General features: G+C 36.4%; 1 protein-coding gene across 1 annotated transcript; it reads right to left on the reverse strand.

Moving 5' to 3' along the window:
• Positions 1–7732: 7732 nt before the first annotated feature.
• LOC111438310 (defensin-like protein 1) lies at positions 7733–8132 on the reverse strand. The gene is made up of 2 exons (XM_023076207.1): positions 8069–8132; positions 7733–7986 (listed from the first exon to the last, which is right to left on the reverse strand). The coding sequence occupies exons 1-2, from the start codon at positions 8130–8132 to the stop codon at positions 7817–7819; spliced, it is 234 nt and encodes a 77-aa protein (XP_022931975.1). The 3' UTR covers positions 7733–7816.
• Between the last annotated feature and the right edge of the window lie 8852 nt (positions 8133–16984).

Consider the following 16984-nt stretch of genomic DNA (forward strand, 5'->3'; position numbering starts at 1 on the left):
TGATAGACTCTGGAGCAACCCACAACTTCATTGCCGATCAAGAAGCCAGAAGATTGGGACTCACCATAGGAAAAGACCCGGGAAAATGAAAGCTGTCAACTCCGAGGCCTTGCCTATTGTGGGAGTTTCTAAGAGAGTCCCCTTCAAAATAGGGGATTGGACTGGAGAGTTAGACCTTGTCGTGGTTCGCATGGACGACTTCGACGTGGTACTTGGGATGGAGTTCCTCCTGGAACACAAGGTCATCCCAATGCCATTGGCAAAATGCTTGGTGATCACCGACCGTAATCCCACAGTAATACCTGCAAGCATCAAGCAACCAGGTAGTCTTCGAATGATCTCGGCCATACAACTGAAAAGGGGACTTGCACGAGAGGAACCTACATTCATGGCCATACCACTAATAGAAGAAGCAACCACCGAAGGGACTGTCCCAGAGGAAATCAAGGAAGTACTAGACAGCTATACCGACATAATGCCGGAGAGTCTACCACAAACACTACCCCCTCGGCGAGGCATTGACCACGAAATCGAACTCCTTCCCGGGGTTAAGCCGCCAGCAAAGAACGCATACCGGATGGCTCCACCCGAGCTAGCCGAATTGAGGAAACAACTGGATGAGTTGTTGAAGGCGGGATTCATTCGCCCGGCAAAGGCCCCTTATGGAGCCCCTGTATTGTTCCAGAAGAAGAAGGATGGGACGTTGCGTCTGTGCATAGACTATAGAGCCTTAAACAAGGTGACAGTACGCAACAAATATCCTCTGCCGATAATATCTGACTTGTTCGACCAACTTCACGAGGCCAAGTACTTCACGAAGTTGAACTTACGATCAGGATATTATCAAGTACGCATTGCCGAAGGGGACGAACCCAAGACGACGTGCGTAACTAGATATGGGGCCTTTGAATTCCTAGTAATGCTCTTTGGCTTGACAAACGCCCCAGCTACGTTCTGCACGTTGATGAACCAGGTTTTCTACGAATACCTGGATCTATTCGTCATAGTATACCTCGACGACATTGTTGTTTACAGCACAACCCTCGAGGAACACAAAGTGCATTTGAAGTTAGTGTTTGACAAGCTCCGGCAGAACCAGCTGTATGTGAAGAAGGAGAAATGTGCATTCGCACAAACCTGCATCAACTTCCTTGGACATGTCGTCAGATGTGGACAAATTAGTATGGATAGCGACAAGATAAAAGCTATCCAAGAATGGAAGGTTCCTACTTCCGTATCTGAGTTGCGGTCCTTCTTAGGACTAGCCAACTACTATAGGCGGTTCGTCGAAGGGTTTTCCCGACGAGCCGCCCCATTGACAGAGCTGTTGAAGAAAGACCACCCTTGGTTGTGGTCGAATGATTGTCAAATGGCCTTTGAAAATCTGAAAACAACCATGACGAGGGGTCCTGTCCTCGGGTTGGTAGACGTCACAAAGCCATTTGAAGTAGAAACCGATGCTTCCGACTTTGCTCTCGGGGGAGTCCTTATTCAAGAAGGCCACCCCATCGCTTACGAAAGTCGAAAGCTCAACGATGCCGAACGAAGATACACTGTCTCCGAGAAAGAAATGCTGGCCGTAGTCCACTGCCTTCGAGTCTGGAGACAGTATCTCTTAGGATCACAGTTCGTAGTGAAGACGGATAACAGCGCCACTTGCCACTTCTTTGATCAACAAAAATTAACAGCAAAACAAGCCTGGTGGCAGGAGTCGTTGGCCGAATTCGACTTCAAGTTCGAACACAAAGCAGGAAAGAGTAATCAAGCAGCCGACGCGCTGAGTCGGAAGGGCGAACATGCGGCCCTGTGCATGTTAGCCCATATTCATTCAAGTAAGATCGATGGATCGATGCGCGACATCATCAAGGAACATTTACACAAAGACCCATCGGCCAAAGCTGTTGTCGAACTAGCTAAGGCTGGAAAGACACGACAGTTTTGGGTTGAAGAGGACCTCCTGATAACCAAAGGAAACAGATTGTACGTCCCAAGAATAGGGGAACTGAGGAAGAAGCTCATTCAAGAATGTCATGATACCTTGTGGGCCGGACATCCTGGGTGGCAAAGAACATACGCCCTAATAAAGAAGGGGTACTTCTGGCCAAACATGCGAGACGACATCATGCAATACACCAAGACGTGCCTCATCTGCCAACAGGATAAGGTCGAGAAAGCCAAAGTCTCTGGACTCTTGGAACCTCTACCTGTGCCAACAAGACCCTGGGAAAGTGTATCCCTGGACTTCATAACACACCTCCTAAAGGTCGGGGAATATGACGCCATCTTGGTTATTGTAGACCGATTCTCCAAATATGCGACATTCATCCCCACTCCCAAATTATGCTCGCCGGAACTCACAGCCCAACTGTTTTTCAAACACGTTGTAAAGTTATGGGGCATTCCGTCAAGCATCATCAGTGATAGGGATGGCAGATTCATTGGGACATTCTGGACTGAGTTATTCACTTTCTTGGGAACAACCTTAAACATCTCCTCGAGTTATCACCCTCAAACCGATGGACAAACAAAACGGTTCAATTGCTTGCTCGAAGAATACTTACGTCACTTCGTCGACGCTCGCCAAAAGAACTGGATACAATTGTTAGATGTCGCCCAATTTTGCTTCAATTGTCAAACTAGCTCATCTACAGGGAAGAGTCCCTTCGAAATTGTAAGTGGACGACAACCGGCCTTACCCCATATTATTGATCATCCTTATGCAGGAAAAAACCCTCAAGCTCACAACTTTACGAGGGAATGGAAGCAGACGACAGATATAGCCCGGACATATTTAGAGAAGGCTTCCAAACATATGAAGAAATGGGCGGACAAGAATCGTTGCCCCCTTCATTTCCGTGCAGGAGATCAAGTCCTTATCAAGCTGAGACCGGAACAGATCAGATTTCGTAGCCGAAAGGATCAGAGACTAGTTCGTAAATATGAAGGCCCGGTTGAAGTCCTTAAAAAGATCAGGGCTACCTCCTACAGAGTTGCACTACCCGCGTGGATGAAAATCCACCCCGTCATTCATGTGAGCAACTTGAAGCCTTATCACCCTGATCCAGATGACGACCAACGAAATGCAACCACAAGACCAAACATCGATCTGAAGCAAAAAGAAACAAAGGAAGTGGAAGAGATCCTAGCCGACAGGGTTAGGAATATAGGAAGACCTGTACGGACGATTCGTGAATTCCTTGTCAAATGGAAGAATCTCCCTACAGAGGAAACAAGCTGGGAACGCGCCGAAGATCTGAACTCCGCCGCCACCCACATCGCAAGGTATGAAAGTAGTTGGTTGACAGGGACGTCAACCAATTAGGTGGGGGAGGATGTCACGGTCATGCTCGTCCAGGGCATGTTGCCCATGGCCGCATGCCCATGACAAGCCAAACCCTTGTCATGTCTTTTCATTCTAGGGTTTTTCCTTTTGTAATTCTAAAGCGTATGACACCTCAAAAATATCATGTCTAGGCCTGCCAGAACTAAAATGGCCCAGAATGTACTATAGGAGGATATGACTAGTCGTCAACTTCTCCCTACCCAAGGTTATATATGCTAAGCCGTTGTTATCTTTCTCTTGCTTGCTTATATAACGATGGAGTCGCGCGCTGGTGTGTCGCCACGTGGCGAGGGCTGACTCGTCCACTGAGAGCTAGGGCATGCGTTTGAACTTGGACGCACGCAGGTTCCTACGATTTTTCCCACGCTGACACGTAGCAAATGCGGGGATGGGTCGGTTGACGGGTTTGGGTCGCGCACGGGTCTGGTAGCAGGCACCGGTCTTCAAATCCTACATGACGTAGTATTTTTCGTGACTTTCCTCTGCCATTCCACGACTGACACGTGTCCCATCTTTCCGGCGACGCGCAGCCCTCTCCCTTTCTAACACGCATCCCTCCACCGTTCGTCTTCTTCCTCTCATCTCTGCGATTTTCCAAAAAACCGATTATTTTCTATTTTTTTTTGCATTTTCGTATTTCTTTCTACATAACTCGGATTAATGTAATTCCTTCACGAGATTTGTAGACCTCATATCCATTTACATTAGGTATTTTTCTTGTAATTTATTTCTAAGCAGAGGCATAATAAACTTAGTCCAAAGTTTGTAAGAAACATCAATACGTACATCCTTTGGTGAAAGCCGAAACTCCTATTTTCGATCTGAATCGATCAAGACTTTCTTCACGGATTATGAGTGAAATCCTCTCTAGATTAACATACTCAAATTTTAGAATCTAACTCTCAATATTTCTCACAAATATGAGGAAAATCCGAAAACGAAAGTTCAAGAATTTACCTACGGATTTTCTCCATTCCTTAGACAGTTTTGAACGATTCAAGGGTTCAGAATGCTTCATATAGGTTCTGTGAAGTATTTATGAAGAAATCTCAGCTAGAATCGGGCTTCTTGTGACCGGATCAGAAGTGGCTGTTACTCTCCCTTCTCTCTAGAACCTTCTTTCTCTCTTTATTTTCTCTTTATTTTCTCTTTATTTTCTTTTTATTTTCTTTTTCTTTTCCTCTCCTTCTTTTCCATTTTTTTCCCTTTTCTTTTATTTATCTTCTACTAACCTTCATTTCAGGTTCTTAACGAGGAAGATGACAGAATGACCAAAATACCCTTTTAGGGTTGACTTTGACCATTTTTTTAATTATATATTTTTCTTGAGTTTCTGAGATATTTCTAAGCATTTTTCTCTTCTACCTCATCTCAAAATTCGGTCCCTAAGATCCTCAATAAAATCTCAAAATTCAACTTATAGGGGAAAACATAGGTTTTAAGTTTCTTGTCGGGGTTCGGGTGTTACAGAAATACAACAAAATCTTTCGAGCACATGGTATACACTTTGCTCAGACACACAGTTTGTTTCTGAATTTCGTATCCTCTTATAATTAATCAAATATATCTTTTGATGTACGTTTTAAATTTCTCTCTACTATTCAATGGTGACAATATTATTTTATCGGATAATGAGGTGTATTGAGTTATGAGATATTTAAATTTGTAACTTTTGATTCGATTTTAAAATTGGTTCGATTATTTCAAAAAAGAAAATTTTAAAAATATTGTATATGGTCTTTGAATATGTTTGATCTTATAAAAAGTGATTCAAGTTCACCCATAATCTAAAACCAAAGACCTATGGCTCGAAAACATCTTATTCGACTCGAGTCTTGCCTTTTGGCAATGAAATGTATGGCATGCTACGACATGTATGACAATGAAGAGTTTTTTGATGCACAACCTCTAAGTACAGTATATGAATGATGAATGTATGAAAGCTTATGCATGCATGTTACCTAGGGTAATATGTGCGGAATGTGTGGGGTTGTACCACATGAATGATTAAGATGAAAAGTATAGGGATCTTATGCATACTGTATGTTCACATGCATCGGGATACTTCCTCATTTATGATGAGTACAGACACGTACACTACGATTATGAGATGACCAGCATGCTTGACATGATGCACGACGGCCGTTGTACTTCTGCATGCCCGGCTACAGCCAACTAGCCCAACCAATAGGCCTAGGGGGTGTGCAAACCCGCTTTGTGAGCCCACACTCATACCTGTGGTTCGTGTATAGAGAAGTACTACACATCTAATTTGTCCAGATTGGAGGTCAACTAAGAGACTATGATTTTAAATGATAGGTCTTTATTCATGTTGCATGTGTTTTTCTCTAACCCTAATGAGATCACTTACTAAATATTTCTTAAAATACTCAAGTCATGTGCTACTTTCATATTTCATGTAAAGGCAAGGCACTCATGTACGGTTGACGGCGACATCGCATCAAAGACCAAGAACTTGCATAGGATAATTATATTTATTTTCGTAGATCTTAAGTAAGTTGAAGTTGAAAATAAGACATATATGTTAACACAACTAAAACCTAATTGAGAACATAATCTAATATTAAAAATAAGACATTTATGTTAACGCAACTCTTTTTTGAAAACACTCGCACTCTTTATTAACACCAATCGAGAAGAGATTACTAGAGACGCTGTAAAAACTGCTCGTGCACTTTGCGATTTGTATTTCTTAGGATTAAAATCTAGGTAGAGTGAAGGGTTACAGTAGAGACTAGACTATCTATTCTTAAAATATCTAAATCTTTTATGAAGATCATTTTTCTAAAATATCTAGATATCTCTCTCCTAAATACCTAAATCATTTCTTAAAAAATAAATATATGATGGGCTCATGTAATTATTGAGCTTGACCCTATTGGGCTAGTGATGATATTTTAGCATATGTTAGTACCCCTCAGTTATCACTTTTTCGTTTCTTCATTTGAAATCCGAAAGGGAAATGGAAAATTCTTGGTCAACTCTCCTATAAATATTTTCTTTTCACCTAGTGAAGATAGGTTAAATCTCATTCTCTAAACTTTCTTTTCATCCAAAAACATCTTAAGTAATTAACCACTAGTACCAGTATGATACGGGTCACATAGAAAAGCCTTCAATAAGCTAAATTTATCCATCAATATGGACATTTTTTTTATAGTTCCTTTTAACTACAAACTGAGATGTGGATTCAATAAATAGTTGTCATCCTTAAATTTTACCTTATTTTAATTTGGTCATCAAAGTTTTTTTTTCTAAAAAAATTAGTCCTCAAGTTAAAATGAATTCTAATTTTGGATTAGAGAAATGTAATTAAGAAAGTATGAAAACTATTAACATTTTCAATTTTTTTTCTTATTTAATATTATCGCCCATAGAATTTGACAAAAATAGGGTGAAATGTTCTCCTATAGTTCAAATTTAATGAAAACAGAGGCATAGAAAACACACTAAAAAACAAAAAAAAAAACTTCATTTTTGGTCAACCTTACCACTGTTGTCTTTTAAAATTGACATATTTAACCTTTAAAATTTAGAAAAGTGTTCAAAAATGGTATGTTTGATGTTTAGTTGAGCTTAGAAGAAACCAAATGATATCTATTTATTATTATTTGATCATTCAACATCTTTTTTTTTACCATCTTACCTACCTTTAATTCACACCCCTCGTGCGTAGCATACTAAAAAATTAGAAGCTGATTCTAAAGAAAACGTTTGAATCTCGAGAAAACAAAACTCAAAAATCTAAAATGCGTACCTTCTATTCTTTTTTTAATTCTTGATACAACTGTAGGGGCTTCCAGAGTGATAGTTGTCCCCACCAGATGGGCCTCTCAAAACTTGGAGCTAATGTTTCAATCGGAAATCCACGTCGGATCGCGGGAATTGCATAATAGATTCATCACTAAAAAATTCGTGTAAAAGAACTCTCAAAATTCGGACTTCAAGCCACCATTCAAAACCCTTTTTTTTTCTTCTCTCTTTTATTTCTCTTTTCTTCTTTCCTTCTTAGCAGAGTTTATTCATATCCCTAATTAGGCAAAGAGGTCAAAAATGACCAATTTACCCTTCATGGTTGACTTTTGCTCAATTTTTTCATTTTTTTAGTTTCTAGAATCTTTTTATGCATTTTTTTCTCTTCTATATTCTATTGAAATTTAAGTCACTCAATAAAATCTAAAAAATTCTTAATTTAAAAAAATAATAATAAAAAAAATTTCGTTGGAGCTCGAAAGTCGCACAATATGCAAATACAAATTAAAGAATTGTTTATTTACACTCTTGTTGTTCTAATCAAGTGGGATCGTGTATTTAAAATGCATATTATTTCTGTTAAGTTGTGAGCAAAGCAACAAAGTTTATTCATGAAATGAAGGTAAAGATGATATTAGAAAGCATAACAAAGAGTAGGTTAACACGAACAAAGCTCACATCTTAAAAACAATATTGCAATTAACAACTGTGAGTGCAATAGCAATGGCGGGGGAAGTGGTGACAATGACCGCCAGTGTAGCCTTCCCTTCGGCAACGAGTAGCGCACTTGTGGCTAAAGCAGAGGCCATGGTAGTGGTGGTTCCTGGACTTGCATATTCGAGCCTCAGCACCACGACCCATCATCTCTTCTGCAAATAACACATATTAGGAAGAAAGGAAGAAAGGAAGAAAGAAGAAATGGCAAAGATGGTAGGGTTAGACTTTGATTACCTGAAGAAGAGAAGAAGATGAGGAGGACCAATAGGAGCATGGAGAGGAAGGATTTGTTCATCATTTTTAGCTATTATCTTGCTCTTCAAGTTGTGTGCAAAATAGGAGGAGACCCCTCTTGTATATATAGCAACCCCCACTCCCAATAACCTTCTCATTCTTCCTTCTTCACTAAGGAAATATAACCCAATCTCTCGTGCACACGGTATTTACTTTGTTCAACCATACGGTGGATTTCTTAATATCTATTAGATACAAATTTAAAAACTTACGTTTCCTCCTATAATTAATCAAATATACTTTTTGATATTCGTTTTAAATTTCTCTTTTGTTCAATGGTGATTATATTATTTTTATCGGATCATATGGTATGTTAAGTTATCATAGATTTAAATTGGTAACTTTTGGTCCCATCTCTAAAATTTTAAAATGGGTTCAATAGTTGCCAAAAAGAAAATTTTAAAAATTTTCTATATAGTCTTTGAATATGTTTGATATTAGAAAAATGATTCACTTTCACGAATAATCTAAAACCTAAGCCCTATTGCTCCAAAACAGTTTATTCGGTTTGAGTCTTCGATTTTAGCACTGATTTGTACATTTTTTTTTACCTTCCCCAAGCTAAATTTGACCTTATTAAAAGCGTTTAAGTTTATTATGAGCCCCATTTTCTCATCTTAAATTAAATTAAGTTAGGAATTCAATTTTTACGGAAGCAATTGAGTGAATATTCAAAATAGGTGAAGCTTCGACACAAATGAGAACGAATTCCAACTGTCTCTACTATCGGCTTGATCAGAAGAATTTTGTTATGTATAATAACATGTGCTCAGTGACCCCTGCACGTGTCATGTGTTTTGATATAATGTGTTATGATAATATAATATGTTATGATGATATGATATATTATGATGCTATGATATTTTATGATGCTATGATATGTTATGATGAAGTAATATGCTATGATGACCTGAGATGTAATTTGATATGGTACATTATAATGATATCTCATGTTATGATAATATGTATTTATGAGATGACATATTGCACTATGACATGAACATGCTTGGCAAAGAAATGTATGACATGCTATGACAATGAAGAGTTTTCTGATGCACAACCCCTAAGTAATGTTATGAATGACGAATGTATGAAAGCTTTTGCATGCATGTTATCAAGGTTAATATGTAAGAAATGTGTGAGGTTGTGTCGCATGAATGGTTAAGATGAAAAGTATAGGGATCTCGTGCATACTGTATGTTCACATGCATCAAAATACTTTCCAATTTATTATGAGTACAGATGCGTACACTATGATGATGAGATGATCATCATGCTTAACATGATGTACGACGATTGTTGTACCTCCAGACATCCGGCTACAACCGACTAGCCCGACAAGCAAGCCTAGGGGGGTGTGCGAGCCCACCTGGTGGGCCCACGCTTCTACGTGTGGGACGTATATAGGGAAGTACTACACATAAAATTTGTTTAGACTAGAGACCACCTAAGAGACTATGGTTTTAAATGATATGTCTCTATTCATGTTACATGTGTTTGCATTCCCTGGCCCCAATAGTTTCAGGTAAAGGCAAGACACTCCTACATAGTTGACCGCGACATCGCATCAAAGACCATGGAACTTGCATAAGGTAGTTGCATTTATTTTTGTAGATCTTAGGTTAGTGCAGGGCATTGTTATTTTAATATTTTCTTATGTTTTATTTTAATTTACTTTGAATATTTCCTTTGTATTGTTTTAAGACCCTTTCGTAAACATATAAGTCAGACATCGTTTTATGAAGTTGTTTGAAATGAATGTTTTTGCATAAATAAGCTATTTCATGCATGTGATAGCTACTCTAAACTAGTAGAAAATTAGGGTCGTTACACACCTCGTGAAGGGTTATAATCTAAATGTCAAAATCACATGGCAAACCATGAATTTTGTTTAAAGATATCACGGAAGGATTATATTAACCAATTGGGCTTAAAATGACGTGCCTATAACCATCCAAGGATAAAATCATATCTCAATTAAAGACTGGGGACTAATTTTATGAGTCGTTAAGGACTTTGTCAACAAAGGTGAAGTCACAATTTCTTAGGACATTCCTATTCTTGCCATCCCAAATTTTGTACCCCAACATGTCAGAGCGCCTATGAAGTAGCACTTCACAACCTTAGCATCAAGCTTCGGCACCAGTGAGAACGAATTCCAACTGTCTCTACTATCGGCTTGATCAGAAGAATTTTGTTATGTATAATAACATGTTCTTAGTGACCCCTGCACGTGTCATGTGTTTTGATATGATGTGTTATGATAATATAATATGTTATGATAATATGATATTGTTGGGTTTTATGTCTTAAAACTCATAGTTTGTAAACAAAAAACATATTTTATTTTCAATAAAGTTATTATTATTGTTTATTCAGTAAAAAATTGTTATTGAATAAAGTAAACTTTACGATTATTAATCTAAATCCAATAAACTAAGAACACTCTGGCTATAGTATGATTACTTGAACTATATGTAGAGACATAAGAGTGGATCAAGTTCAAGTATATAGTCAAAATGATCTATAGTATAAGGACAAGGCTGAGTACCTTATTCTGGGGACACTATGGATGCGGCCCACTTTTGTATATGATATAAACAATGTGATCACTAAATTGTACATGTGGAGACATGTGAGTNCCATGCTTCTACGTGTGGGTCGTGTATAGGGAAGTACTACACATAAAATTTGTTTAGACTAGAGACCACTTAAGAGACTATGGTTTTAAATGATATGTCTCTATTCATGTTACATGTGTTTGCATTCCCTGGCCCCAATAGTTTCAGGTAAAGGCAAGACACTCCTATATAGTTGACCGCGACATCGCCTCAAAGACCATGGAACTTGCATAAGGTTGTTGCATTTATTTTCGTAGATCTTAGGTTAGTGTAAAGCATTGTTATTTTAATATTTTCTTTTGTTTTATTTTAATTTACTTTGAATATTTCATTTGTATTGTTTTAAGACCCTTTCGTAAACATATAATGAAAGGAATGTTTTTGCATAAATAAGTTATGTCATGCATGTGATAGCTACTCTAAACCAGTAGAAAATTAGGGTCATTGCACTCCTCGTGAAGGGTTATAATCTAGATGTCAAAATCACATGGCAAACCATGAATTTTATTTTAAAGATATCACAAGGATGGATTATATTAACCAATTGGGCTTAAAATGTCGTGCCTATAACCATCCAAGGATAAAATCATTTCTCAATTAAAGACTGGGAACTAATTTTATGAGTCGTCAAGGACTTTGTCATCAAAGGTGAAGTTACAATTTCTTAGGATATTCCTATTCTTGCCATCCCAAATTTTGTACCCGAACATGTCAGAGTGCCTATGAAGTAGCACTTTACAGCCTTAGCATCAAACTTATCTCTCTTCTCTAAATCAGTGTGAACATACGTAGTACAACCAAAAGTTCTAAAGTGAGAGTACTTGAGTTTTTTTTCCTATCCATATTTCTTCTAGCAATTTGAACTCCAAGGGTACTGACAACCCTCTATTGATCATATAGGTTGCGTGTTCACAACATCAGCCAAAATATTTGGTAGTTGATCGCTTGGGGATGTATATAATAAAATGATGTAGAATAAGTCCAAGTATACAGGATCACAAATAGCAAGTAATAAGTAAATTTTCAATTCTATAAAGAACTTATATTTTGTGTTAATTTTATCGTTGGAAATTAGGTGAGTTTTTGGGTAATATTCAAATGGAGTTGGTGATTTTAAATTAATTAAACGAAGTTAACGTGGAGTGCCATGGCGTTGAAAGACAAAAAACTATGAGAAAATCAACAATAATGAGGAAGGTTGGACTAAGAGAGATTAAATAGGTAAGTTGTTGAGTTTTGTGGTGAATTGTAGTTCATTTTAATAGATTCCCAAGCCCACTCCCAAGTGTCATGCATGGTGATTACTTACGTATAATAGTTTGTAATTCCTATTAACAAGGCTCTAGGAAAATAATTATTCATAACTCTTCTATTACCTTAAGTATTCTGGCAAGAACTAGAGTGCTTAAGAGAAATTCATTGTTCCCTCTCTTCTTCTAAATTAGATAACAACTTTGGTATGTAAGTGGTCAACTAAAATAACATGTAAATCATTAACAACTTTTTAATAAACTAAAATCACACCGTCAACATACTTAAACTACATAAAACTCTCTTGCCTCTCCTATAAAGTTTAGTTCTCCATACAAACTAAATTAAATAGAGGAACTCACGTCCCTATCATATTAAATTGATAAAATAAGAAAAGAGAGTAAGGAATTATAGGTTCATCAAGCTTTGTTGTTGTTCTTCAATGGAAGCTCTCTTCCCTTGAGCTCTCACATCCACCTCTTTACCCTAATCAATCTTTCTTAGTCTTCTCCTTCTACTGTCACAGCGGCTGGATTAGAGTTCTTCTTCTTCTCTGATTTCACAACAGTTCACGGCAGCAGAGGCTGCTACTGTCTAATCCAAAATTTTGCTTCCTAAAATGTGGTTCTCTCCATTTTAGGTATCTTTTTTCTTTTATTTCGCTTTCTCCTTCCCATTTAGGACTGAGAAAGGATAAAATCTTTCCCCTAGGATGGTTGATGTGGTTCTCTCCATTTTAGGTATCTTTTTTCTTTTATTTTGCTTTTTCCTTCCCACTTAGGATTGAGAAATGATAAAACCTCCCCCTAGGACAGTTGATGTGGATTAAAATTTTTATGTCATCCTTGAAAAGTTTGCTTTCATTTCACCATCAGGGTCAACAATTTGTTCCAGATTTGGTAACAGTGTTGTTTCTGTGGTAAATTGTCATACGTTTTGATTTGATTTGGTTATTTGGATTAGATTTGATTTGGTTTTTGGATTCGATTTGATTTCGTTATTTGGATTAGATTTGATTTGGTTATTTGAATTAGATTTAGTCATATAGGGTTTAGTTATATATTGGGAACTGGTATCGGAATTTGATATCAGAATTGGGGAATGTTTTGGGAGTCACATTGTATTCGTTGGGTGACATATGGGTGAGAGTATTTGTAGTGTGATAGTGAGGTATTCACTTGTAACACTTGGTTTATTAGTGATTGGTTGCTACTCGTGGATGTAGGGGAACTTCTTCTCTTCGAACCACGTAAATATCTTGGTGTCTCTTTGTGTACTTCCGTTGATTGGTGTTGTGAGTACATTTGTTCCGCTTTCGGCGCACAACAGTTCCTAGATTTGCTACAGCATCATGGTTCAACATAACTGTTCTAAAATTTGGCGAAATAATTCAATTAAATATACAATTACGTTCGATTCATATAAGTTCATATTCTTTTCATGTTGAACCATAGTGGTTACTAATTAGAACAAATAGAGCCAATAATGAGAAAATGGTTTGTATGAGTGCATAATTAACTACAAAAAAAAAGAATAAAAAATTTGATATAATTCTTCTTTTGGAGAGTTATTAGCAGAGAATGAATCCTCATGTTTCTTGCTCACTCATTCAATGTCATGTTCATCCTTTTTGCAACACCATTTTATCTTGCCTTATTGGGAACTATCCTCGTTAATCTAATTCCCTCACCTACACAAAATATTTTAAACTTTGATTTGTCATACTCTCCTCCATTGTCAAACCTCAACCATTTGATCTTTAAGTTGGTTTGATTTTCAACTTAAGTTTTTCACTTGAAGGTGGCAAACACATTTAAATTGTGTTTGAGGAAATAAACTCATACATTCTTGTTGCAATCATCGATTAAGATGACGTAGAACTTTAATCCACCAATTGATGAAATTGGAGATGGTCTCTAAACGTCTATATGGACCATTTCCAACTATATTTTCTTCAGTTCTCTGACAGCTTTTGTGAAGCTAACTCGTTTCTGTTTGCCCAGAACACAGCTCTCACAAAGACTCATATCAACAGAATTTGGGTCTTCTAAAACTCCTTTGACAATCAGTATCTTCATTCCTTTAAGACTCATATGTCTAAGTCTATTGTACCATAGACTTGAATTGGAAGCACTCTTAGCAACAATAGACATTTTTATACACTCTTTAGTAGTGTATAAGGTTCCGAATTTTATGTCACGTGCAACAACCATCACACCCTTCACAATCTTCCACAAACTCTTTCCAAACTCTGCTGCGTAGCCTGTGCTATTCAATTAGCCAATATAGATTAGTTTCTTCTTGAGACTAGGAATATATCTGACATTTTGTAATGTCCGCTGATTTCCTGTTGTAGTTTATTGTCGGTAAGATACACCTCCCTGAAATTTTTTGATTTAAAATTTTGAAACAATTCCTTACATGGATTCGAATGAAACGATGTACCTGAATCCAAAATCCAAGATTCAGCCAAGGTGTTCACACTAAGGATTAAAGCATCCTTAGTATCTACTACTAAATATATTGAAAAATCATCATCTCCAGATTTGTGATTCTACTTCTTCTTCAGTTTTCTACAATCTGTCCAAAAGTACTATTTTTCTCCATGGCTTCAACACGTTACGTATGGTTTGTTTGGATATTTTCCCTGATTATTTGATTTTGAACGCACGTATTTGTTTGGGCTCTTTAATTTTCTTCTTTTTATTTGATCAACACATAGAGAATTGTCTAATGAATCTCCTGTTTTTTGTTTGCGAATACTTTCGCTAAGAACTACATCCCGAACTTCATAAAACTTCAATTTATCAGATCCTCGAGGACTATTGATTGCGGCAACAATAGTGTCCCAGGACTAGGTTAAAGATGACATCGAAATCAATGCTTTAATTTCATTCTCGAAATTAATTTCCACCCAACTCAATTGACTTATGATCATATTTTGAATTCATTTATATGATCAGCAACAGATCAATCTTCAGACATTTGTAGATTGAACAATCTTCACATTCATGGCCGACGGTTTTTCGTACATATTCGACAACACCTTCAACAGATTTTACATTGTCTTCTCCATGATGATTTTGAACTCCATGTTTCTGGATAGCATTAACTGGATCGACCCTAAGGTTTGTCGATCCTTAAGCTTCCACTACTCCATGGTCATGTTATCCGGCTTCACCCCCAACAAGGTTCATGAAGATCTTTATGGTACAAAGAATCTTCAATCTGCATCTTTCAGAAAATAAAATCGGATCCATCGAACTTCTCAATTGTAATCTTTGAATTGGGGGTTTATAAGAATCTTTATGGTACAGATAATCTTTAATCTACATCTTCTAGAAACCGAAATCAGATCCATTGAGCTTCTCAATTGCAATCTTTGAATTTTTCATTTTCACAGATCGTGGTGAATTTGGCCTAGCTCTGATACTAGTTGTTAGGATCGCACAACTATGCACACACTCGATTTAGATGAACACAAAGAACAAGAGAGAAAAAAATACAAAAAGAAATATTGGCTAAAGGTTTATATCGACGACTTCAAGTTTGTACAGTAAGAGAGATTACAGAGAGTGCAAAAAGTACATCTTCAAACCACTCACGAGTGTATATATATGGTTCAGTTTATTATACATAGCTTTATTAGATATAATCCTCTCTTATATACATCTATCAACCATATAAATATTTTTACTATACATAGCGATTTACTATTTATGACAATTTACTTTATATGTCATTTACGAGTTTTAATATGTATAACCGTTGACTAAGCTATAAATAAGCAGCAAACTCTATAACCTAACAGAGTGAACCATCTTTGTATAGCAATAACGAAGCTTCTATATTCTGAACGTAATCCGTGGATAATGATCTTTTTCATTCGAGCTTCTCCAGTGGCAGACTTTTGGTCTACTTCAGTAAGTAGGTATCTTTTCCTTTTCATTCGAGCTTCCTAAAATATATAGGTATCTTTCTTCTAAATACGTAGATCATTTTTCTAAATATAAATATACAATGTGCTCATATAATTATTGAGTTTGAGCTTATTGAGCTAATGATGGTATTTTAATATATGTCAGTGCCCCTCGGTTATAACTTTTTCCTTTCTTTATTTGATATCTGAAACTGGAAGTGGAAAATTTTAGGTCAACTCTCTTATAAATATTTTCTTTTCACCCAGTGAAGTTAGGTTAAATTTCATTCTCTAAACTTTCATTTCACCCAAAAACAACTTAACTAATTTAACCATTAATGATAGTATGATGAGTACCATGTGATGTGTGGTTTTTTTTTTTTTTTATTGTCACCGATTCATAATATGAACATTTTTATAGTTTCTTTTACCTACAAACCGAGATGTTAATTCAATAAATAGTTGTCGTCCTTAAATTTTACCTTATTTTAATTTGGTCATGGAAGTTTTTGTTTAAAAACTTTAGTTCTTCAAGTAAAAATGAATTCCAATTTTGGTTTATCTCACAGCAATGTAATTCAGAAAGTGATGAAAAATATTGACATTTTCAAATTTTTCTTATTTAACATTATCACCATAGAATTTGAGAATTTGAGAAGAAATAGTGTGAAATGTTCTCTTATAGTTCAAATTGATGAAAACAATCTTAGAGAAACATTTATGAAAAGAAAAAACAAAAAAAACAAAAAAAACTTTATTTTCAAATAAAATTTAACAAATTTAGAAAATTTGGGTCAAACTTACCAGGGTTGTCTTTCAAAATGTACACATTTAATCTTTAAAGTTTAGAAAAAAAAATGTCCTGAAAGGTATGTTTGATGATATAACACTATTTCAACTCCCAAGTCGCTTTTATATAATTTAATTTTTATTATTATTTGATAATTGAGAATCGTTTTTATCATCTTTTACATAGCTTTAATTTACACGAGTTGGACATAACATACTAAAATATATCAAAGAAAAATCTCGAATCTCGAAAAAAACCAAAACACAGAACCGAAA

The sequence above is a fragment of the Cucurbita moschata genome, unplaced genomic scaffold (genome assembly GCF_002738365.1).
Source record: "Cucurbita moschata cultivar Rifu unplaced genomic scaffold, Cmos_1.0 Cmo_Scf00073, whole genome shotgun sequence".
In the NCBI taxonomy this organism is placed as follows: Eukaryota; Viridiplantae; Streptophyta; class Magnoliopsida; order Cucurbitales; family Cucurbitaceae; genus Cucurbita; species Cucurbita moschata.

What these genes read in the sequence shown, in the direction of transcription:
- LOC111438310 (XM_023076207.1), bottom strand. Translation starts at nt 8,132, where the DNA reads ATGATGAACAAATCCTTCCTCTCCATGCTCCTATTGGTCCTCCTCATC. An exon ending in CATCTTCTTCTCTTCTTCAG is followed by an intron (nt 7,987 to 8,068) that starts GTAATCAAAGTC and finishes TGTTATTTGCAG; the next exon opens with AAGAGATGATGGGTCGTGGT.